Raw genomic sequence first — 22,507 nt, forward strand, 5'->3', positions numbered from 1 at the left:
GTGTACTAATATCGTGTGAAATATTGACAAATGTAAGCTCCATGCAGAAAATGGAAACTGGCTCTTAGGTTGGGCACCAATATATATATAGAACTTATGTGCACCATTTACTATTTTCTGACGACGAAGTAATCAATGAACAAGATGGCGAGGATGCAAATTATACATGTAATCAGTTAGCAATAAAGTATAAAAGCGGGGGTTGCAGATAAATTATCAAAAAAATGAAATGGATAAACTGTGAATACACGGGAAAAAAATAAAGTGCCAACCATTACTACTACCTGGTGTCCACTTTTAAAAAAGAGGGTAATTCATATTAAGGAATTAATAAAAGGATGTACAGTCCCGTCTCGGGGATTCGAATGAGGACTAAGTTGGAACTTGTAGCCAATGGGTAATTCTCATGACACTGTTTTCAATTTCAAGGCACATCTGCCGTGAACACACTTATGTGTCTTTAATTCAGTGGTTTACACTGTTCTCTACATTCTCATGCCGTCGATCATTGCTGATCCTTCCGCCTTTTGAGTGCGCTGAACCTGTGTCCGCTCCTCCGCCTTCTTTCACAAGACATTTAGTTGGCAGAAAGATAGTGACTTCTTATGCCCTTAGTCTTCAGCCGCCATTGTAGATGATTTCTATTGTAAAGATAAAAGTTTAAAAGTCGCTGTATTCGAATCCAGGGCGTGAGATGCTCTGAATATGAAGGAGAGTTACCTGATTCGATATTACGATAGCATTCTTTTTATTTTTTTACAGAGAAAGTTACATGGAAAAAAGGACTAGCGGGATATGATGATCGTCCGTTGTGTTATCTGTGGCTGTGGAAGCGTCTGCTATACCTGACAGTGGATTCTCGTATGATGGCAGTCGCGCCTGCATTTGAAATTGTGCACGTCTACGTCCACCAATCACGCAAGTAACTATTCATTTTAATGGCTCCTGATCCTAGACCCCACATGATAGCAGCTACATTTTGTCTAATTAAGGGAAATAAAAGAAAGGTTCAAGAGTGGAATTAAAATTCAAGGTGAAAGGATATCAATGATACGCTGATGACATTGCTATTCTGAGTGAAAGTGAAGAAGAATTAAATGATCTGTTGAACGGAATGAACAGTGTGATGAGCACAGAGTATGAATTGATAGTAAATCGAAGAAAGACGAAGGTAATGAGAAGTAGTAGAAATGAGAACAGCGAGAAACTTCACGTGAAGATTGATGGGTCACGAAGTAGATGAAGTTAAGGAATTCTGCTACGTAGGCAGTAAAATAACCAATGACGTACGGAGCAAGGAGGACATCAAAAGTAGACTATCAGTGGCAAAAAGGGCATTCCTGGCCAAGAGAAGTCTGCTAATATCAAATACCGGCCTTAATTTGAGGAAGAAATTTCTGAGAATGTACGTCTGGAGTACAGCATTGTATGGTAGTGAAACATGGACTGTGGGAAAACCGGAACAGAAGAGAACCGAAGCATTTGAGATGTGGCAATATAGACGAATGTTTAAATTTAGGTGGACTGATAAGGCGAGGAATGAGGAGGTTCTGCGCAGAGTCGGAGAGGAAACGAATATGTGGAAGACACTGATAAGGAGAAGGGACAGGATGATACGACATCTGTTAAGACATGAGGGAATCACTTCTATAGGTTGCAAGTGCTACTTTGAGATGAAATGGTTGGCACAGGAGAGGAATTCGTGGCGGCCGCATCAAACCAGTCGGAAGACCGATGAAAAAATAAATAAATAAATCAAGTCCGAATATTACTATTATTATTAGACACAAAAAAAGTTCTGCATCACCTCGGTTCCGAGAGTCCCGGAACGAAAAACTTGAATAGAGATAAACATAAACATCATTTCCGCGCTTTTTATCGCTCATGAAAACCACACATTGCACGTTGTACACCATACAGTGGGCCCTTCAGAGGTGGTGGTCCAGATTGCATACTATCCACAAGTTCATCAAGGCACTGTTGGTCCAGATTGGCCAACTCCTCAACGGCGATTCGGCGTAGATCCCTCAGAGTGCTTGGTGGGTATCGTCGTCCATAAACAGACCTTTTCAATCTATCCCAGGTATGTTCGATAGGGTTCATGTCTAGAGAACATTCTAGCCAATCTAGTCGAGCGATGTCGTTATCCTGCAGGAAGTCATTCACAAGATGTGCACGATGGGGGCGCGAATTGTAGTCCATGAAGACGAATGTCTCGCCAATATGCAACCGATATGGTTCCACTATCGGTCTGAGGATGGCACTCACGTATCGAACAGCCGTTACGGCGTCTTCCATGACCACCAGCGACGTGCGTCGGCCCCACATAATGCCACCCCAAAACAGTAGGGAACCTCCACTTTTCTGCACTCTCTGGACAGTGTGTCTAAGGCGTTCAGCCCGACCGTGTTGCCTCCAAACACGTTTCCGACGCTTGTCTGGCTGAAGACATATGCGACACTCATCGGTGAAGAGAACGTGATGCCAATCCTGAGCGGTCCATACGGCATGTTGTTGGACCCATCTGTACCGCGCTGCATGGTGTCGTGACTGCAAAGATGGACCTCGCCATGGACGTCGGGAGTGAAGGTTCGCATCATGCAGCCTACTGCACACAGTTTGAGTCGTAACACAACGTCCTGTGCGTCCACGAAAAGCATTATTCAACATGGTGGCGTTGCTGTCAGGGTTCCTCCGAGCCATAATCCGTAGGTAGCGGTCATCCACCGCAGTAGTAGCCCGCGGCCTGAGCGAGGCATTCCATTGACAGTTCCTGTTTTTCTGTATCTCCTCCATGTCCGAACAACATCGCTTTGGTTCACTCCGAGACGTCTGGACACTCCCCTTGTTGAGAGCCACTCCTGGCAGAAAGTGATAGTGCGGAAGCCATCGAATCGTGGTATTGATGGTCCAGGCATGGTTGAAGTACAGACAGCAAGAGCCGTGTACTTCCTTCCTGGTGGAATATCTGGAACTGATCGGCTGTCGGACCGCTTCCGTTTAATAGGCGCTGCTCATGCATGGTTGTTCACATCTTTGGGCAGTTTTAGTGACATCTCTGAACAGTCAAAGGGACAGTGTGTGTGATACAATATCCACAGTCAACATCTATCTTCAGAAGTTCTTGGAACTGGGGTGATGCAAAACTGTTTTTGATGTGTGTATTTTAACTGAGACGTTCTTCAATACATAGGATCCTCTCCATATATAGTGTCGTCACCTATATGCGGAAGAACAATATAAATGCAATAGGAAACGAAGAATCATGAGTAATCATTCTAATTTTAAACTTTTATTATAGTAGTATTGTAAACCATGATAACTGCTTACGATGCTGGCAAACAGCTCTGTAAGAAAAAACCGAAATGTTACAGTGCCCACTGAAGTTGCTTCGAAATAACCGAAACGCTCATAGTGCAAGTACTCTTTCAATCGCAAAAGAAGGAACGCAATTTACGTTACTAATATAATTTCGGTACACACTTTCTTTTGGGTGTTCGACATTTTAGCCTTGTGAATTCGCGTCACTAGCTGACAATATTGACAATTATAATGATGGATAGGTGAACAGCAGTCCGTTGCAGTCCCACTGGTATTTTATTATTCTTGCATATCCAGGTTTCATTTATAGACAGTCATTCTCACTGCTAAAATACAAGGAAAAACGTACTAACGCCCTCTATTGACATAAGGTAACACAACGCTATGTAAGAAATTTATGTCAATTGAGCGTGTCGGTATGCTTTTATTTATTGTATTTGGTTAATGTAGCCTTGTCATGTTGATCTTCAGTGTTGAGTGTTTTATTATTAAGTTAACTGATTCCCCCCCCCCCCCCCCCCCCCAAAAAAAAAAGATTCGTATGAAATTTTGTATTTCTTTTAAATTTATTATGTGGTGGATCACTTAACAGCTATGATACTAGCTACTAGCGACTGCACCAGATTTTAGCTTTCGACGAATTCCAGTTGGTAAGCAGCCATATTATATCAAGATGATCTTCAAAGAATTTTTAATTTTCAGTTTGAATGTGATGCAACACTTCTGTAGGCGACAGTTGTATGAACTAATTAATGATCTCTTGCATCAGACTTCGTGGATCACTTTACCACTGACATGTGAATGAAAACGTTGCACATTGGCGCTTCTTGGTGTATTTTAAAGGTAATATGCAAATATACTTGCTGTGTTAATTTAATAAAAATGGGTCTTGAACTGTTGTATAGGGAAAAAACGGGGTTAGTTAGTTTTTTGGAATGTGAAGGACGTTACTTCCACTACATGACGCAAACTGAGGCTGCTGTACTCGTTATAAACAATAACCACAGTTTCACTGCGCCTTTACTCAAGTCAAGTTGTACGGTGACACGTACTGATGGGAGTTTGTTAAATTAAAACTCACTCAGATGGTGTGTTGACTAGAATGATCATTTCCATCGGATAACGTTGCGTTTTACTTATGGTTTTATGTAAATCAGTTTTGATTTCGTAATTTCCTTGTATTTTAGCTGTGAGATGGCTATCTACAGGTTGGTCCATTGATAGTGACCTGGCCAAATATCTCACGAAATAAGCATCAAACGAAAAAACTACAAAGAACGAAACTCGTCTAACTTGAAGGGGGAAACCAGATGGCGCTATGGTTGGCCCGCTAGACGACGCTGCCATAGGTCAAACGGATATCAACTGCGTTTTTTCAAAATAGGAACCCCCATTTTTTATTACATATTCGTGTAGTACGTAAAGAAATATAAATGTTTTAGTTGGACCGCTTTTTTCGCTTTGTGATAGATGGCGCTGTAATAGTCACAAACGTATAAGTACGTGGTATCACGTAACATTCCGCCAGTGCGGACGGTATTTGCTTCACGATACTTTACCCGTGTTAAAATGGACCTTTTACCAACTGCGGAAAAGGCCGATATCGTGTTAATGTATGGCTATTGTGATCAAAATGCCCAACGGGCGTGTGATATGTATGCTGCTCGGTATCCTGGACGACATAATCCAAGTGTCTGGACCGTTCGCCGGATAGTTACGTTATTTAAGGAAACAGGAAGTGTTCAGCCACATGTGAAACGTCAACCAAGACCTGCAGCAAATGATGATGCCCAATTAGGTGTTTTAGCTGCTGTCGCGGCTAACCCGCACATCAGTGGCAGACAAATTGCGCGAGAATCGGGAGTCTCAAAAACGTCTGTGTTGAGAATGCTACATCAACATCGATTGCACCCGTACCATATTTCTATGCACCAGGAATTGCATGGCGACGACTTTGAACGTCGTGTACAGTTCTGCCACTGGGCACAAGAGAAAATGGGGTTCCTGTTTAAAAAAAAAAAACGCAGTTGATGTCCGTTTGACCTATGGCAGCGCGATCTAGCGAACCATATCGCCATCTGGTTTCCCCCTTCAAGTTAGACAAGTTTCGTTCTTCGTAGTTTTTTCGTTTGACGCTTATTTCGTGTGATATTTGGCCCGGTCACGATCAATGGACCACCCGGTATATGTTCCCCATCAGTACAATTGCAGCGTTCCTAAATAGAGGTACTTGAATCTGACTCACCATTTTCTTGTAATGTTTCATCACAGGTAGTATATTTTATACTTTTCGATTGAATTCATTTGTGAGGAAAAAATAACTTGCGAATATCGGTATTTTTGCCCTTTATTCACAACTCTTTTACAATTCACAAAGCAAATAATTGTAAATAAACTACATTCGTGCATCACTGCTTACTTACAATTTATTGTTGACTATAGAAAAACAGAGATACAACTTCATGCATCGTCGAGAACACTCCCGTGACGTACAGATCTGCTCAGTTTCGTGACAGTGCATAGAAACCTGCACGCTCAAATATGGCGCTTACATGTAGTAGTGATTAAGAAATTAATGAAATGGAGACTGTTGTACAACAGTTATTCAACGAGCGCCACTCACTGTTAGGTCGCACAAGTCGGCAGTAGTTCTATTGCCGACGACTTCCTGCTAGTACCGATCAACGACCACATAGTGTAAGTGGATACGTCTTCAAGAAATGAAAAGAAATATAATAAGATACGCTGCTTTAAATTATCACCTGACGTAGTCGTTAAAAACTGTTTGAATTTTGAAGCGTTAAGCTTTCGCTGAGTGTGTTTTGTTGTGCACTGTTTTGTTACTCAATAACCATTTCGCAACGGGAGGCTACGACGTTGGGATCAAGGATTTACTTCAATCTTTGTACACCTTTAGTAGGACATCATAACAATTGAATGTGCATTTAGTAAGGTGCACTACAGCCGGCCGGAGTGGCCGAGCGGTTCTAGGCGCTACAGTCTGGAGCCGCGCGACCGCTACGGTCGCAGGTTCGAATCCTGCCTCGGGCATGGATGTGTGTGACGTCCTTAGGTTAATTAGGTTTAAGTAGTTCTAAGTTCTAGGGGACTGATGACCTCAGCAGTTAAGTCCCATAGTGCTCAGAGCAATTTGAACCAAGGTGCACTACTCGGCAACTCCGAGGAATCCATTATGAACAGATGAGTCTCTACATAGGTTCCGAGCGTTAGAGTTCATGGTGGTCAAGTGGATAGCGTTTGAGCTTCGTAAGACGAACGTAGCCACATTAGTTACGTCTCACCGCTACGCAGGTTAATTGCCAAATGGGGCCTGCCTATGTGTCTGCATCTCGAAGCGTTGAGGTAAAAAGTAGTTCCGCGTACCTTACCACATAGTACCTATAAGGGATTTCGCAGGTCACGACAGGCATAGAAAAATGTTCAAATGTGTGTGAATTGAACGCAGTTTTCCGAAATTCCTTCACCAGGGAAGACGAATGGAATATTCCAGAATTTGAAACACGAACAGCTGCTAGCATGAGTTTCTTAGAAGTAGATACTTTAGGGGTTGCGAAGCAACTCGAATCGCTTGATACGGGCAAGTCTTCAGGTCCAGATTGTATACCTATTAGGTTCCTTTCAGATTACGCTGATACAGTAGCTCCCTACTTAGCAATCATATACAACCGCTCGCTCACCGATAGATCTGTACCTACAGATTGGAAAATTGCGCAGGTCGCACCAGTGTTTAAGAAGGGTAGTAGGAGTAATCCATCGAACTACAGACCTATATCATTGACGTCGCTTTGCAGTAGGGTTTTGGAGCATATACTGTATTCAAACATTATGAATCACCTCGAAGGGAACGATCTATTGATACGTAATCAGCATGGTTTCAGAAAACATCGTTCTTGTGCAACGCAGCTAGCTCTTTATTCGCACGAAGTAATGGTCGCTATCGACAGGGGACCTCAAGTTGATTCCGTATTTCTAGATTTCCGGAAAGCTTTTGACACCGTTCCTCACAAGCGACTTCTAATCAAGCTGCGGGCCTGTGGGGTATCGTCTCAGTTGTGCGACTGGATTCGTGATTTCCTGTCAGGAAGGTCGCAGTTCGTAGTAATAGACGGCAAATCATCGAGTAAAATTGAAGTGATATCAGGTGTTCCCCAGGGAAGCGTCCTGGGACCTCTGCTGTTCCTGATCTGTATAAATGACCTGAGTGACAATCTGAGCAGTTCTCTTAGGTTGTTCGCAGATGATGCTGTAATTTACCGTCTACTAAGGTCATCCGAAGACCAGTATCAGTTGCGAAGCGATTTAGAAAAGATTGCTGTATGGTGTGGCAGGCCGGCCGAAGTGGCCGCGCGGTTCTGGCGCTGCAGTCTGGAACCGCGAGACCGCTACGGTCGCAGGTTCGAATCCTGCCTCGGGCATGGATGTGTGTGATGTCCTTAGGTTAGTTAGGTTTAACTAGTTCTAAGTTCTAGGGGACTAATGACCACAGCAGTTGAGTCCCATAGTGCTCAGAGCCATTTGAACCATTTGGTGTGGCAGGTGGCAGTTGACGCTAAATAACGAAACGTGTGAGGTGATCCACATGAGTTCCAAAAGAAATCCGTTGGAATTCGGTTATTCGATAAATAGTACAATTCTCAATGCTGTCAATTCAACTAAGTACCTGGGTGTTAAAATTACGAACAACTTCAGTTGGAAAGACCACATAGATAATATTGTGGGGAAGGCGAGCCAAAGGTTGCGTTTCATTGGCAGGACACTTAGAAGATGCAACAAGTCCACTAAAGAGACAGCTTACACTACACTCGTTCGTTCTCTGTTAGAATATTGCTGCGCGATGTGGGATCCTTACCAGGTGGGATTGACGGAGGACATCGGAAGGGTGCAAAAAAGGGCAGCTCGTTTTGTATTATCACGTAATAGAGGAGAGAGTGTGGCAGATATGATACACGCGTTGGGATGGAAGTCATTAAAGCAAAGACGGTTTTCGTCGCGGCGAGATCTATTTACGAAATTTCAGTCACCAACTTTCTCTTCCGAATGCGAAAATATTTTGTTGAGCCCAACCTACATAGGTAGGAATGATCATCAAAATAAAGTAAGAGAAATCAGAGCTCGAACAGAAAGGTTTAGGTGTTCGTTTTTCCCGCGCGCTCTTCGGGAGTGGAATGGTAGAGAGATAGTATGATAGTGGTTCGATGAACCCTCTGCCAAACACTTAAATGTGAATTGCAGAGTAATCATGTAGATGTAGATGTAGAATTCGTAAGGGACCAAACTGCTAAGGTCATCGCTCCCTATACTTACGCACTACTTAAGGTAACTTAAACTAATTTATGCTAAGAACAACAAAAACACCCATGCCCGAGGAAAGACTCGAACCTCTGGCGGGAGGGGCCGCGCGATCCGGGAGATGGCGGCTCAAACGGCGCATCCCGGCAGGCACACATTTTGGAGGAAAACTCTATCCTTTTTTTCATTTATTTGTCGATAATTATAAATATGTTTGCCCCGATAATTAAATTACATTACAATAGTAAGAAGTCAAATGACATGAAATTCACTGAAACATCATGGAAATACGAGTTTTTTTAAATAATATTACCTCTCAGATTTCACATAAATAAAATAATATGACCAGTGATGAAAAAAGTATAGATTCCGAATGGAATCAAAGTTGGCGAATTTTGACAGCGTTATTGATGGTGTGAAGGTCACTTCATTATGTTGAAGGGTGGACAAACTAGTCAATAAATATCGAACGTGGTCTTCAAAAACTGAACGGTGATGTGAGATGTATAATTCCCGCAAGATGTGGGCAGAAACTTGGCGCCGACTGTACAGTGCGGGCCGGTCGCGCATGCGCAGTGGGTCCGCGCCGGCAGGTGGAGGCCCCAGGTAGCGGCCGGCCGCAGTCCGTGGTTAGGCTCGTGACGGAGAGGTGGTCGCGGCACTTTTCTCCAGGCAGCGGGGCGCTGGCCAGCCTCTCGCAAGCACACACACACACAGACAGACACGTCACACACGCAGCCCGTCGCGGGTGTCGGCCTACAGCTGAAGACGTGGACACGGCGACGATGAACGTGGCGCGACGCTGGCCGCAACGCCGGGAGCCAGCTGTCCGGAGGTGCTGCGCGCTCGGGTTCCGTTAGGCCGCGGTCCGCACTGGACACAGACACTCGTTCACGACGCTCCGCGATTCTCTTCCCCTCGATCTGTACTTCCCGGCTCTGGATTAAAACTCTCCGTGTGCCATACGCCGTCCAAAGAAGAGCTAGTACCTCTGCCAAAGTCGACGCGAACAAGTAATCGACGAGGAAAGTGCCACAATCGTTGCCGACAGCCATTTTGAGCAATCATTTTGCCGTCGCTGTGGTACCGTGCCTTACGCGTGTGAAACAAACAGATAAATATTTCGTGAGTTCTACAAAAACGACACACGGAAGTCAGCAGGAAGCAAGAAAGCAGAACTGGATACTGCGAGTTGAAGTTACCATCAACTGAACTTGTGACGTGGAAGTGAACGGTGTGCGTTTTCGACATAACTACAGTGCCAAAATCGGGAGTGTTATTTTATTTTACTGTTTTTAAGTCCAGCATTCGTATAAACTCCAGAATTATTGATCAATAAGTGTAGATTTATTCGGCTATACAGTAGTCCAAGAGTGGGGTCAAGGTCAAGTACCATCTTTGCTGACGTCATATGAGAAGAAAGAGCAACAGGCTTCGAAGGTCGCTGGGCATCATACCACAACAGCCGCAGGAACTATAATTTACCTCACTGTACAGCCAGATTCTCAATAGAGACGTACAGACTGTGTGTGTTGACGTTTGAAAACTTGAATTAGTTATATTGTGTATAGTGTTTGACTTATTTCAGTTGGTTCTGTAATTGGATTCGAGACAAGAGCGACGTTGGAATATTGGGAACGCAACGGAGGGATAGCGGCAGATCCGTTGGAAAATTTACTCGAAATTTTTTCGAAGTGGGCCTGCAGCTCTGGTTGTTCAAAGAATAGTTACAACAAGCAGATTTATTAACCGGATAGCTAACCAAGAATCAGCCTTTGTGGCTTTGCGTAGTGTCTCGCTGTACGTTACGACAGAATAGTTGATCTGTGTCGCCGAGGCCGATGCGTATCGAGTGACAAGTGACCGACGAGCAGAAGCAACAGAGATGGCCAACTCGAGGGGCGGGGACGACCCGGAGTCGACGCCGATCTGCCGGTGCCGCGTGCTGTACCTGGGCTCGGCCGTGCCGCACGTGACCAAGGATGGCCTGCAAGGCATCCAGGAGCCGCTGCGGGAGCTCTACCCCGAGCAGGGGGCGCTGGGCGCGCGCGGGATCGACTCGTGGCTCAGCGTCTGGAGCAACGGCCTGCTGCTCGAGAACGTCGACGAGAACCACAAGAAGGTGACTCGCTTCTTCCCCATCGACTCGCTGCACTACTGCGCCGCCGTGCGCTACGTGCTGGTGCCCGAGCGCGCGGGGGCGGCGCTGGGGGGCGGCGGGGGCGGCGGCACCCTGCTGTCGAGCAGCAGCAGCTCCGGGGGCGGGCCCAGCCCGCGCTTCCTGCCGCTCGACTCGCCCTTCGCGCGCACCCCCAACCCCAGCCACCCGCCACTCTTCGCCGCCATATTGCGCCGTACCACGGGCATCAAGGTCAGTACTGGTGTCAGCAGTTACCACAATACGTTAAACAAATATAGGGGAAGTTTCCTCTCGTCAAAACAACTATTTTCACATAAACGTTTGCTCAGTAACGATTAGTTCCTGACGTAAGCAAGAACCATCTTCTTCGTGTAGGTGAAATCTACATTGTTACGCCGCAACGTGTTCCCCTCTAATTTCTGCTAGATGATCGACGTTCCGACCCCTCTGCTGGGATATTTTTCGCGGTCTTCACGGTTAGCTGACTGTGAATACCGGAACCTAAAGGAGATCCTAGCAGAGAGGCTGAAACGTCGATCATTCAGAAGAAATGGAAGAGAAACGTGATGCGTTGTAAGAACCGAGAAGATGTTACTTTCAGTGACAAGAGCTGTACAGGGGTTGTGTACAAATAAAAACATCGGGCAGCAGACATGATGTGGCTGAAATAAATCAAGGAATTAAGACAATGGTCCCCCTTTCCACTCCTTCTTTGTAGTATACATATCGACGACGTACCCAAAACTTTGGTACAGACAATGAGTGTTATCAATTTGAATCTGAGTACGCTGCTTTTTGCTGACGACCAAGTAATTGTTAGTCAGAATGAAAATAACGTACAAGAAGCTGTTTTTAATTTAAGGAACATAGCCAGGGAATACAACCTAAAGCTTTCCATTGCGAAGAAAAAATTAGTGGCATTTTTGGGACACCAGTGCATGCGAGTTAAACGGAAATTGATAAACAAATCATAAAACAAGTTATACACTTAAGTGTTTAGGATGCATGTGGGCAAAAAATGAAATACAAAATAAGTTAGACATATTCAGCTATTTCCGTGGAACTGTTTGCAGAATGTTGGGAAAGTAAGTCCACAGAGATACTCTACTGAGCTGTATAAGGATCTGACGATATCTGCACTCCACTATCGGTGCGAGAGCTGGACCCTTAAAAATAGAGGTGAAAAGAGAAGCACGTGAAATGAACTTCCTTAGATATTGGATGGATATATTTTAATGGATAAAAAGAGAAATGACTTCATTCGAGATGAGCAGAATATGCAAAACATAACTACCACATTAAAATAGTATCACTTAATATGGAAAGAGAACATATGTAATATGCCCGATGCGAAAATCACTAAAATCACAAAACAATGTAAACCAAAAGATCTTGAGCGTGACCTGACGGAACGGACCAGTACGCCGAACCCCTTACGTAGATGATGATAATGACAACCGCTACGAAAGCCTGCAGACGTACACAATCTTCTGCCTTCCCATGTCTTAGGTACTTACCTGTTAATTCCTCATGTTTAGCGCCTCTGTTGTGTTGGCTACTTACTATTTAATCTTCCGACTTCTTTCTTGGTCTAACCATTGATTTTTTCCAGTTGGTCTATAGTTAAATTCTACTTTAGGAATTCAATATCGATTCTCTGTTGTGACATGATCTCTCATTTTATTTTTATACTCCTTGACCAGTTCATGTATGCTTTTGTGTCCTAATTTTCTTCTGATTGTTGTTCTTTTCGTTCATTTGAGGTTGATATCGTCCTTGTTATACTGTCATAAAGTATTGATGATGTTCCCATTGTACAGTAGAACTTCATTATCGTTTCCTTCTTCAGCTCTACATCCAAGTGCATCTGCTCCGATTAATGTAACTGAAGCTTTCAATGTTTTTTGACATGTCTTTTTCGTTTGCGAAACAAATGGTGTATCCCAAGAAGTTGAATTCTATGATTGTCTCTATTTCCTGATGGTATATAACAACTTTGCTTGGGAGCGGGTCTTCACGTTTAAAAGCCATCATTTTGGGTTTTTGGGTCGAGATTGTTAAGTTATAGCTCTTGACAGTGACATTTAATTCATAAATGGTTTTTTGAAGGAAGTCCGTGCAGTCAACTGTAAGAAATTGGTAAACAGCAAAGAGTGTTGTCAGTAAATAATTTCGTTAGTTACGCTTACGCATGTTCATCAAAATTAAAGGAGAGTTCGTTGTCGGTAAATCAATAATTCTCTGAAAAACGTCATTAACAATCTCTTCCGTTGCTTTCTGTACAGTAAGATTTGTTATAACACTAGAACCATCTGCAAAAATTACTAATTCTGCTTGTTGAATGTTAAATGGAAGGTCAAACATATGTACAAGGTATAGGAGTGTCAGATTCTATTTATTTTAGTCACTGTCTCAACATATCAACATAGATATTAAAATGTATCAGAGACAAAAGTGCGTCCTTGTAGGCCTAAGTCTGTTGTTACTTTTAACTGTCTCCTTCCTGACAACGACGATTTTGGAGTCTTGGTACATTTATTGGATTACTCTCAGTAGATTGCGCGTCACTCCTGTCTAAGCAAGCAAGAGTATCAATCAAAGTAAGTGACGACATTAGTGGTGCCACAGGCGTGAGGCGACCATTTTAACACAGCTTGGTTTCAGCAAGGCGTTAAATACTGTTGATTTCGGCGTGAATCATTCAAATAGGGCAACACTGTGGTTTGTCAGTTACCTCAAAATCTTGTTATATGTGATTGATGGATTTACACACAACTGGTCTAAATTCTATTAAACAAACAGAATGCAAAAAACCGGTCCTGAATAATTCAAAGGTAGAAATTTTAGTGACTTGGGAGAAATGAGAAATGGAGTCCCACAGCGTTCAATTTAGGGTCCATCGCTATTTCTTATATTTGTGAATCACCTAACACTTGACGTTCAACAAGCATAACTGGTACTTTCTGCAGACGATACTATTGTTGTAGTATATTCCTTTAGAGAGAAAGCAACAGAAGTGGTTGTTAATGATTTTTTCAGCAACTCATCACATAGAAAGAAAGTGTTGACCGCACAAAGCAGTAAGCATAAAATGTGGCCTCCATCTGTGGTCGTCATGTAGGTATCTCTAATGAGTTAGGCATTTCAACTGCGCCATCTCAATACATATATTCACTAATGAAATTCGTTATGAATATTATACTACAATTTGAGATCAACAACGATGTCCACAAGTACAATACTAGATGGAAGAAGCTGACATTGGCTGACAAAGAAGTTCAATATGCAGCAACAAAAATGCCCTATACGATAAAATGCTGGCAAATAGCAAAACAGGTCTTAAATCTAAACTGAAATAATTTCCCCTGGACAGATCCTTGTATTGATCGACGAATATCTACTTAAAATTTGGTAGCCTGTTAAAAAAAAAAAAAAAGTTTTTAAGTGGAGTTGCATGAGTAGCACTAAAATGCATTAATGTTAACACCAACCAAGTGTATATGTCCTGTAACTGGCTGGTGCCACATCATTTCGATAAAAGAATCGTTCAAATGATCTATAGAACATGTAAGCAACTAATTATCAGAACATGTGCTCTCCAAAGATCTCAGTGTTCAGTCCTTGGTCAAGTGCTTCTCTCGCTGTATGACAACGATATTTCATATGTGTTTCATTATTGTAACTACCACTTATATGCTGATGACATCCAGCAGTATTTAAGTGCCACCCTATGTTGTCCAACACACCTATCAGCATAGTCTTCGACGAGCATTTAGATTGACAAGAACAAATTGTTGCAGCATGCAGAAAATCTCTTTCAAGCATTCATGCGTTCCAAAAATTAAGAAAAAAGTTCTTCCACCTGAAATGAAAGCAAAATTAGTCTAGTCTTTAAACCTACGATAACCTGACGACTGTTATGTGGCTGAACATGGTAGAAATACTAAAGACTACACACAACGTAGCAGTAAATGCTTGCCTAAGATAAATATGCAACATTCCCTTGTTTCATAACATCAGTCCTTCCAGTGCTGAGTTAGGCTGATGCGACTGGTTAGGAGATGTGATTTTCACATACTCTATTTTCTTTATCCGTTTTTTAATCACTGGTGTCCTCAATAATTCTCCTGCTCACACATAAAATGTCTGTTATTACTCCATGACTGCAATACCAGATCGGGTACATTTGCACAGCACTAAATTTTGCTCATCTCCTACTCAGTTTCAGTCATTCAACTGTGGAATAATCCACCCTGTAACCTGCATCTTATCTATTCGTACTTGCACCTCATCAGTAACCTTACCTTATTATTTCTCGCAGTATACTTTTCTATACTGTGATTCTTTCTGTACTATTACGACGCATTTCTGTTAGGTATCATTACTCACATTCGACGAGAAACTACTAGCGAGGTTGCTTGACAAAACGGTATTAAGAGTGACGTTTCTTAAATTTCATATATTCATTACTATACAAAATGTCCCGCGAGGAATGCTTAGCATTCAGGGATATGAAAGGAACAATTATTCGACGCAAAAATATCTAGTAAATATGGGTTCCAAAATGCGTAAATTAATAGCTAATGACTACTTGTTCATCTTCGTTACTGTGGAACACGTCTCTTCAACTGAGCAAGTGCTCATACCTCTTAAGGTATGTATTTAATAGCCCATGTTTACTATTTTTTCTTGTTTTGGTACGTACTACCTCCTCCGAAAATATGGGAAGAGCTTGCAGTAGAAGAAGTTTGTAATCGAAGATGAAGAAGTGATCATAGCTCTTTTAAGAAATGGCGTTTTAGAGAACATATGTAGCAGAGTTTCGCTTCGAATGACCGTTCCTATCATATCAATGAATATTGGTAATTCCTCCTGGGACATCCTGTGTGTTAATATTATTATCATTAATTAAAAGGCAGCCAAACGAAAAGAGACAGGTCTTTCCCATGCGGTTTCCATATTTTTGAAGCCCTGAAGAAACACATTTGTGGCCGTCGATTACCTTCGGTAAAAGAGGTGCACCCTAAATAAAATCATGGTTCCGTAGGGAACGTCTTGTCTCACAGTGGGATAAATGTATTTAACGGCTATAGTTATTACTGTTCAAAAACAAACAGTTTGCTTGCTTTTTTCCATCTGTCTCTTTATCACTTGACTGTCCCATATATATAACTGTTGTAATGTCCAATATGTACTGTTGAATCACTAAGGGTGTCTGGTTAAAAGCAAAAGTCTGATGTTACCAGGTCAAACAAACGCGTAGACGACATTTTCTGGGTATGATCCGGAGTTACATTGTGTAACAGCAGCCTTTAAAAAAAACTGACGTCGCGGTTGCGGTGCCATTTCTCTATGTCTGTTGATTGGCCATCGACGTCAAGTACACAAGTAGGCTAAGAGGAATGCACGACAACAGTATCCAAAATACCGATTTCATTCAGTGACATTTTACAATATGGCGTGGCAGCACACCTAGAAATCTTGTATGTCGGCTAGTTTCTGTTTTATTATTGAAGGAACGCTGTAGAAAGGGAAACGACCTGTCATAGTTGTTTAAAAGACATAAAATCATTGCCTTTAACTGACCATTCTGACGTGCAACGTCGCGAAAATTTCGTGCTTAACAATATGTCAAAACAGGCTCATAAAATAATAAATTTTGTTCTGCTTACAAGTAACATATATTCCTAATGATTTACCCAGTTTATCTGTGGAGATCATAAAAATGAAAAAAAACAACTGACGTTTATGTGACCTAAAATCGACAACACTGCTGTTACAGCATATCTAAAACCAAATGTAGAGATACTTAGGCGTACTGTCAGCAACATGTATGCGACATCGTAAAACAGCAATTCATAGCATGCATATTACGTAAACTCGGTCCATATGACCTGGCGGACCGGGCCCGTTGCATATAGCAATACAGGACAAAAAGGTTCAAATGGCTCTGAGCACTATGGGACTTAACTGCTGAGGTCATCAGTCCCCTAGAACTTAGAACTACTTAAACCTAACTAACCTAAGGACATCACACACATCCATGCCCGAGGCAGGATTCGAACCTGCGACCGTAGCGGTCGCGCGGTTCCAGACTGTAGCGCCTAGAACCGCTCGGCCACTCCGGCCGGCCAATACAGGACAGAGTTGTAGCCGACATGTTCGGGTACGCCCTGGTACTGTTGATTTTACGTATTGTGTAATAGCAGCTTTTTGTGTCTTGGGTTATGTGGTGCTTCGTTATTTTATTTTTCTTGTCTGAACAGATGGTCCGACGGAACCGAAACCAGTCACAACATTAGAAATATAAACAACGTTAACGACCAATAAAATTTTGGCACAATAATTAATGTAAGATTTTCTAAAAACCAAAAAATCTATATCACTTTTTGCAACATAAAATATAACGTTTGATATGTTCCGTTAACAGCGTCAGTTGATATCACGCCCTAAAAATGTTCGTTAGTTTGCTGTTATTTACGGCAAGGGTGCTAAAAATATTGTATTCAGTGACTATTGGAGATGCATTGTGTGATGCCATGTTCACGTAGTTAATGTTTTTAAATTCCGAAACGCGATAAATCATGGTATTTTCGGTGTTCCGCCAGAAAATAGCCAAAGGTCGATGTTGCAACATAGTCCACTAAAAGATAGTCAGTGTTCACAATTGTTGAGCTGGTGTTGTTACCTATTACATCCTGATAAATTGTTCACTAGGAACCAATACTGTTGTCTTCAGTCCGAAGTCTGGTTTGCTGAAGCTCACTATTCTGTTCTGTGTAAGTCTCATCATCCCTATCAGCTACTGAAACCTCCAGTCATTTGAAAGTAAATGTTACTGGCAAGCTTGCAGCTCCCTCTAAAACTGAAACCTAACATTCCCCCCACCCCCTCCACTCGCACACTCCCCGACACGTTTCCATTCATTATTAAATTAACTGTTCCTGGATTCTTGTGAATGTGTCCTATTGACATATCCCTTCAGTTAATAAGAAGTACCGTAAAACTAGATTCTCATTCCTACTAATCAGTATATCTACATTGGCTCTCTTGTACATCCACCTAATCGCAGCATGCCTTTGTTCCTCCGCATTTCAAAATTACTATTCGTTGTAAAGCTCATAGTTTACATTTCACTTCCATATAAAGCTACTGACCAGACAAACTATTGCAGGAATTACTTTCTGTAACGTAATTTTTCCCACCTCTAAATGTAATACACCAGAGCTTTGAAACCAAACCTTGAAATGGTAACAAATTTACCGCCCTTTACAATATTCTTGGCTCATAGAAATTGGTGCTTTATTGTGACTTGATAAACTGTCCTAAACTGGTATCAAATGTCGAAAACACTCTTCTACTGCTTCTATTTATGCATTTAGTTGCCACATGATGAACCATCGTATGGTGTAAACGACTCTCAAATAATGTCAAATACTATCACAGACTTCTGTGATACGCTGATTAAGCATCTCTGTGCCGTTTGCGTATATTTGCTCTTTTAAACGTCCTCACAGGTAACGTTCTGGAGAAATGAGTTCGAGAGTTGATTTCGTAAACAATAAACAACACTTTTACGACGGTAACAGTTAAACAGTATTGTGGTGCTTACAAGCGTATGCAAGGGAGAAGGTGGTATAAGAGGGGGCACTTGCCCACATGTGCAATCTTCAGTTACAGTATTCTCTGCGACATAATAAGAATTTTTTTGTGATTTCGTACGTGATACGTTTCGAAGCTGAGTAACTCATTTATATCTAAAATTACAATTTTAGAGTCTTGTCCCGCCACGCCTGCGGGATAAATTTCTGTCGATTCCTATAGCACCATGATTCTCTTACTCAATGATATTCAATGTCTCAAAATCGAAACAGTTGTGGAAATATCAGACATTTTATCGTTATATTCTAAAGTAGTTTTGAAGCTAATTTCTGAGAGTACTCTCATTCTTAGCCCAATATGTAAGTAGATTGGCTCGAAATTAGTTTACAGGGGGCCACTTTTCTGGTTTACTACTTTCGACTAATCCTACTATTTTCTTTTTTTTTCTTTTATTCTTGTCACTAGTACACATTAGTTTATTCATGATATCAAAAATAATTGTAATTTTCGCTTGAAGACAAGGGAAGTTAAGATAGTCATTCGTTATAAAATACTAATAACGATATACACAACACGGGCGTGGAACAAGATAGTATACCACTTCACAAAAAAGATTTATATCCACGTTTTATCAGATGCAAGTTAAGGATATTTTGTAGAATAATTTGTCTCCAGTAATGGGCAAACTGTATGTAAGTATTTGATATTAGTGGAAAACACTTCACATCTCTTAAGTTCCATGATAACCACAATATGGCTGCATCTCTTCCAGACTGTCTCACTGTTGTAAGTCCTCTCAATGCTTGATTTCGCCGACAAAGCGTAGATTTTCGCTTGGATTTTACTGACTGATGAATGTAACATCCACTCATTGAAAAATTAACAATAAGAGTGATAGTCAGCTCTGCTTTTAGCAAAAAGCAGTAAAGCCTAATGTAGAATATATCTCTTCTCTTCTTCTTCTTCTTCTTCTTCCTCTTCTCTTTTTTTTTTGCGACTGCTAGAACTGAGAGGTTGTACATTAAGTACATTAATGTTACCATCTGGGATCTAGTTACATTGCGGCCGCAGATTCCCTAAAGCTGTCTCTGATAATGCAATTACCGGGCAGCGTAGTCACTGAAATTAGTCAAACGAAATTGAAAACAACAAAAACAGGGCTATTTGCGATTACGAATGCACGTTTTATTGGATTGTAGGAACATGCGTAGAAACTGTGCAGGTACAGAAAGAGATAGAGATACACAGAACGCAATGACGCTCCAGTAAAAATCTCTTTCACGTTCAGGATAGGCGAGAAGCTGTTTTCTTACTGATGTTTTCTTCGCAAATAAAATCATTCGCAGAGTAGGTGTTGTGCGGTTGTTAATTCTACTTACAGCATAGAGAATATCTTTCAAGACTGATCTACATAACTACATATATATCCCGCAAGGCACTTAGGGTGTGCGGCGGAGGATACTTCATGTACCACTATCATTTCCCCCCTCGTCACCTCCCCCAGCCCCACCCTCCCTCCGCCCACGCTTTCCGTTCCTGTTTCCGACGTGCATGATGCACGGGAAGATAAACCTTTCATGGTTATTTTGCGAATTATACATAAGAGCAAGAAATATTTCAGTTTCTTCTTCTATGAACGTACGCTCTCGGAACTGTAACAGCGAACAAACCAGTTATGCACAAGGCCTCTCTAGCAACGTACTGCCACTGCAGTTCACTGAGCATCTGCGTAGCGCTCTAGCTGATGCTACTAGTGGCTAAACACACTGCTCCTCTTTGTATGTTGTCGAGAAATAATCAAGTAAGGGTCGAACGAAGGTTTTTTTTTTGTTAATGTATCTGCTTCGCGAGTGGACTATACTTCGTGGCATCTGGGACTGACGTTGGATGTCTCTGAAGCCGGTGTGCGTTTCACAGCTGTCCTGGTTTGCCATTCCGGATTGCTCATTCATTACAAATCGTCAGTCTACCAGTGTTTCATTACTGACATTGTGGTTTTTTCTAATACGTCTTCTTTGAAGGAACACTTTTTGCGGATGAGAGTTCCTACACTTCAAAATACAAATTCTTTGCAGGTGGTTGTAATGCCACCGCAGAGCGAGACGTTAGCTATCTCCGTCACAGAGGAAATACACACGCTGTAACGGGTTTAAGTGGAGATATTTTTACATGTGGTACCTTAATATTTACATCGGCGAGTTGGTTGTTTTTTCATTGCTTCGAACAGTGTTCCGAAAAACACATCATAAACTTTGCGAAATGATGTTTCCTACACGTTCGTAATTGCAGCACTAAGTGGAGTAAGTTTGTCAGTAAAGACTATCCATTTTGAGTCGACGCATCCATGCTTTAACACCTGTCTTACCGCCCAGGGAAGAATAAACATTAATGGCTAGCTCTTGTCACATTTACTTGGAGGTACTACCCAATCTAAAAACGTACCACTTGTAATAGCTGTAATTATTAGTCTGCAAGCCGGCCGGTGTGGCCGAGCGGTCCTAGGCGCTTCAGTCTGGAACCGCGTGACCGCTACGCTCGCAGGTTCGAATCCTGTCTCGGGCATGGATGTGTGTGATGTCCATAGGCTAGTTAGGTTCAAGTAGTTGTAAGTTATAGGGGACTGATGGCCTCACATGTTAAGTCCCATAATGCTCAGAGCCGTTTGAATCATTAGTCTGCAAATGACGTAAATATGGTTGTAATGTTGTACAGCACACCGTACTCAGACACCAATAGAACTATCTGCAATTATACTCTTGACACATTTTATTTAGTGAGGTGTAGACTGCAGTAGCGGCATATTAGAAACATGGCGTTCATGAAGGCGTGGGTATAGAAGCAGAGGATTAAAAAATGGTTCAAATAGCTCTGAGCACTACGGGACTTAACATCTGTGGTCATCAGTCCCCTAGAACTTAGAACTACTTAAACCTAACTAACCTAAGGACATCACACACATCCATGCCCGAGGCAGGATTCGAACCTGCGACCGTAGCAGTCGCGCGGTTCCGGACTGAGCGCCTAGAACCGCTAGACCACCGCGGCCGGCGACAGAGGATTAAAAGCAGGACACGAATCAGTATGGAAGAGTAGTAAAAAGCTCTGTATTATATCATAGAATATGTTCCGTTCTACTGACGAGAGTGGCAGTGAGAATAAAGCCCTCTAGATCGCTTATTATATATGTTTTCAAGTATTACGATATTTCAGGTACCGGAATCATCAGGTCAAAACTTAGAACTCATAAAACGTAGTTCATTGTTAGTTTCAATAAAGGCTATCTCTCGTTTAGGCATAGGTTTTACTGCAGCTGTGTTTTAAGTATCCTACTTCTTTTACCTAATTATAGCAGTAGCCGAAACACGGTAATAAATGAAACTATATTAATCGATATTTAGTCCTTTACTTTCAAAAGCCCACAATATCACAGGCTCATTTAGCGATTTACTGCCTTCATTAACAAGAGCTGGCCTTGATTAAATGACAAATCGAGTATTGCTCTGCAAATCGAATCCGGATTTTTGCCTGTGATGTCAAGATACTATGGAAACACTCAAACCTGTGATGAGGGGTATTACTTTAGGAACAGTGCGTGTCAATGAGCAGAGCACTGTACCGGCCGTGTGCTGACCTCTGTAAGAAGTCTCGGTTTGCGGTGCTGCTCTCATAATGCCCTGTTCACTGTGCCCAACAGGAGCCTCCAGTAGAGGCTGCATTCCTATTGAGATGCGAGTCACGCCCGTCACGTGCAAATAGCACCGAGTACTGCTGCCGAGCAAACAACGTCTCTTGCAGCACTACAAGTTTTCGCGCTGTACGTGGCTATTTCACCGTAGTCTTGTGGTGCAAATTTCAGGTTACTCAACACTTCGACGGTTTTGCTTACTGGATCAACTTATCAAATCAGAGGAATGGCAAGTTCCCTGCAGATAAGGAGAAGGGACACTAAAGGAGAGCTTTGTAAAGTTCTGTAAAGCGATCGCTCCGTCTTTTCTTGTTCATCTGCTACTATTGTGGCCTGTGATGTATAGGGTGGGGCAAATAAAAGAGGTCCGGGCGAGTGGATACGATTGGACGTGAATATGTGGCAACATTAGCGGAGGAGGAAAAGATCTATAGTTACTTCAAACAGGT

General features: G+C 42.2%; 1 protein-coding gene across 2 annotated transcripts in view; it reads left to right on the plus strand.

The window, feature by feature from the left end:
* Window positions 1-9,265: 9,265 nt before the first annotated feature.
* The window catches only part of LOC126203219 (IQ motif and SEC7 domain-containing protein 2), a 113,851-nt gene continuing 100,609 nt past the window's right edge, over window positions 9,266-22,507 (plus strand). For both annotated transcript variants that reach the window (XM_049937463.1, XM_049937464.1), the window contains exon 1: window positions 9,266-11,002. In XM_049937463.1, coding sequence (XP_049793420.1) covers window positions 10,517-11,002 — 486 coding nt within the window. In that variant the 5' untranslated portion in view covers window positions 9,266-10,516. The remainder of the gene's footprint in view (window positions 11,003-22,507) is intronic.

The sequence above is a fragment of the Schistocerca nitens genome, chromosome 9 (genome assembly GCF_023898315.1).
Source record: "Schistocerca nitens isolate TAMUIC-IGC-003100 chromosome 9, iqSchNite1.1, whole genome shotgun sequence".
NCBI lineage: Eukaryota > Metazoa > Arthropoda > Insecta > Orthoptera > Acrididae > Schistocerca > Schistocerca nitens.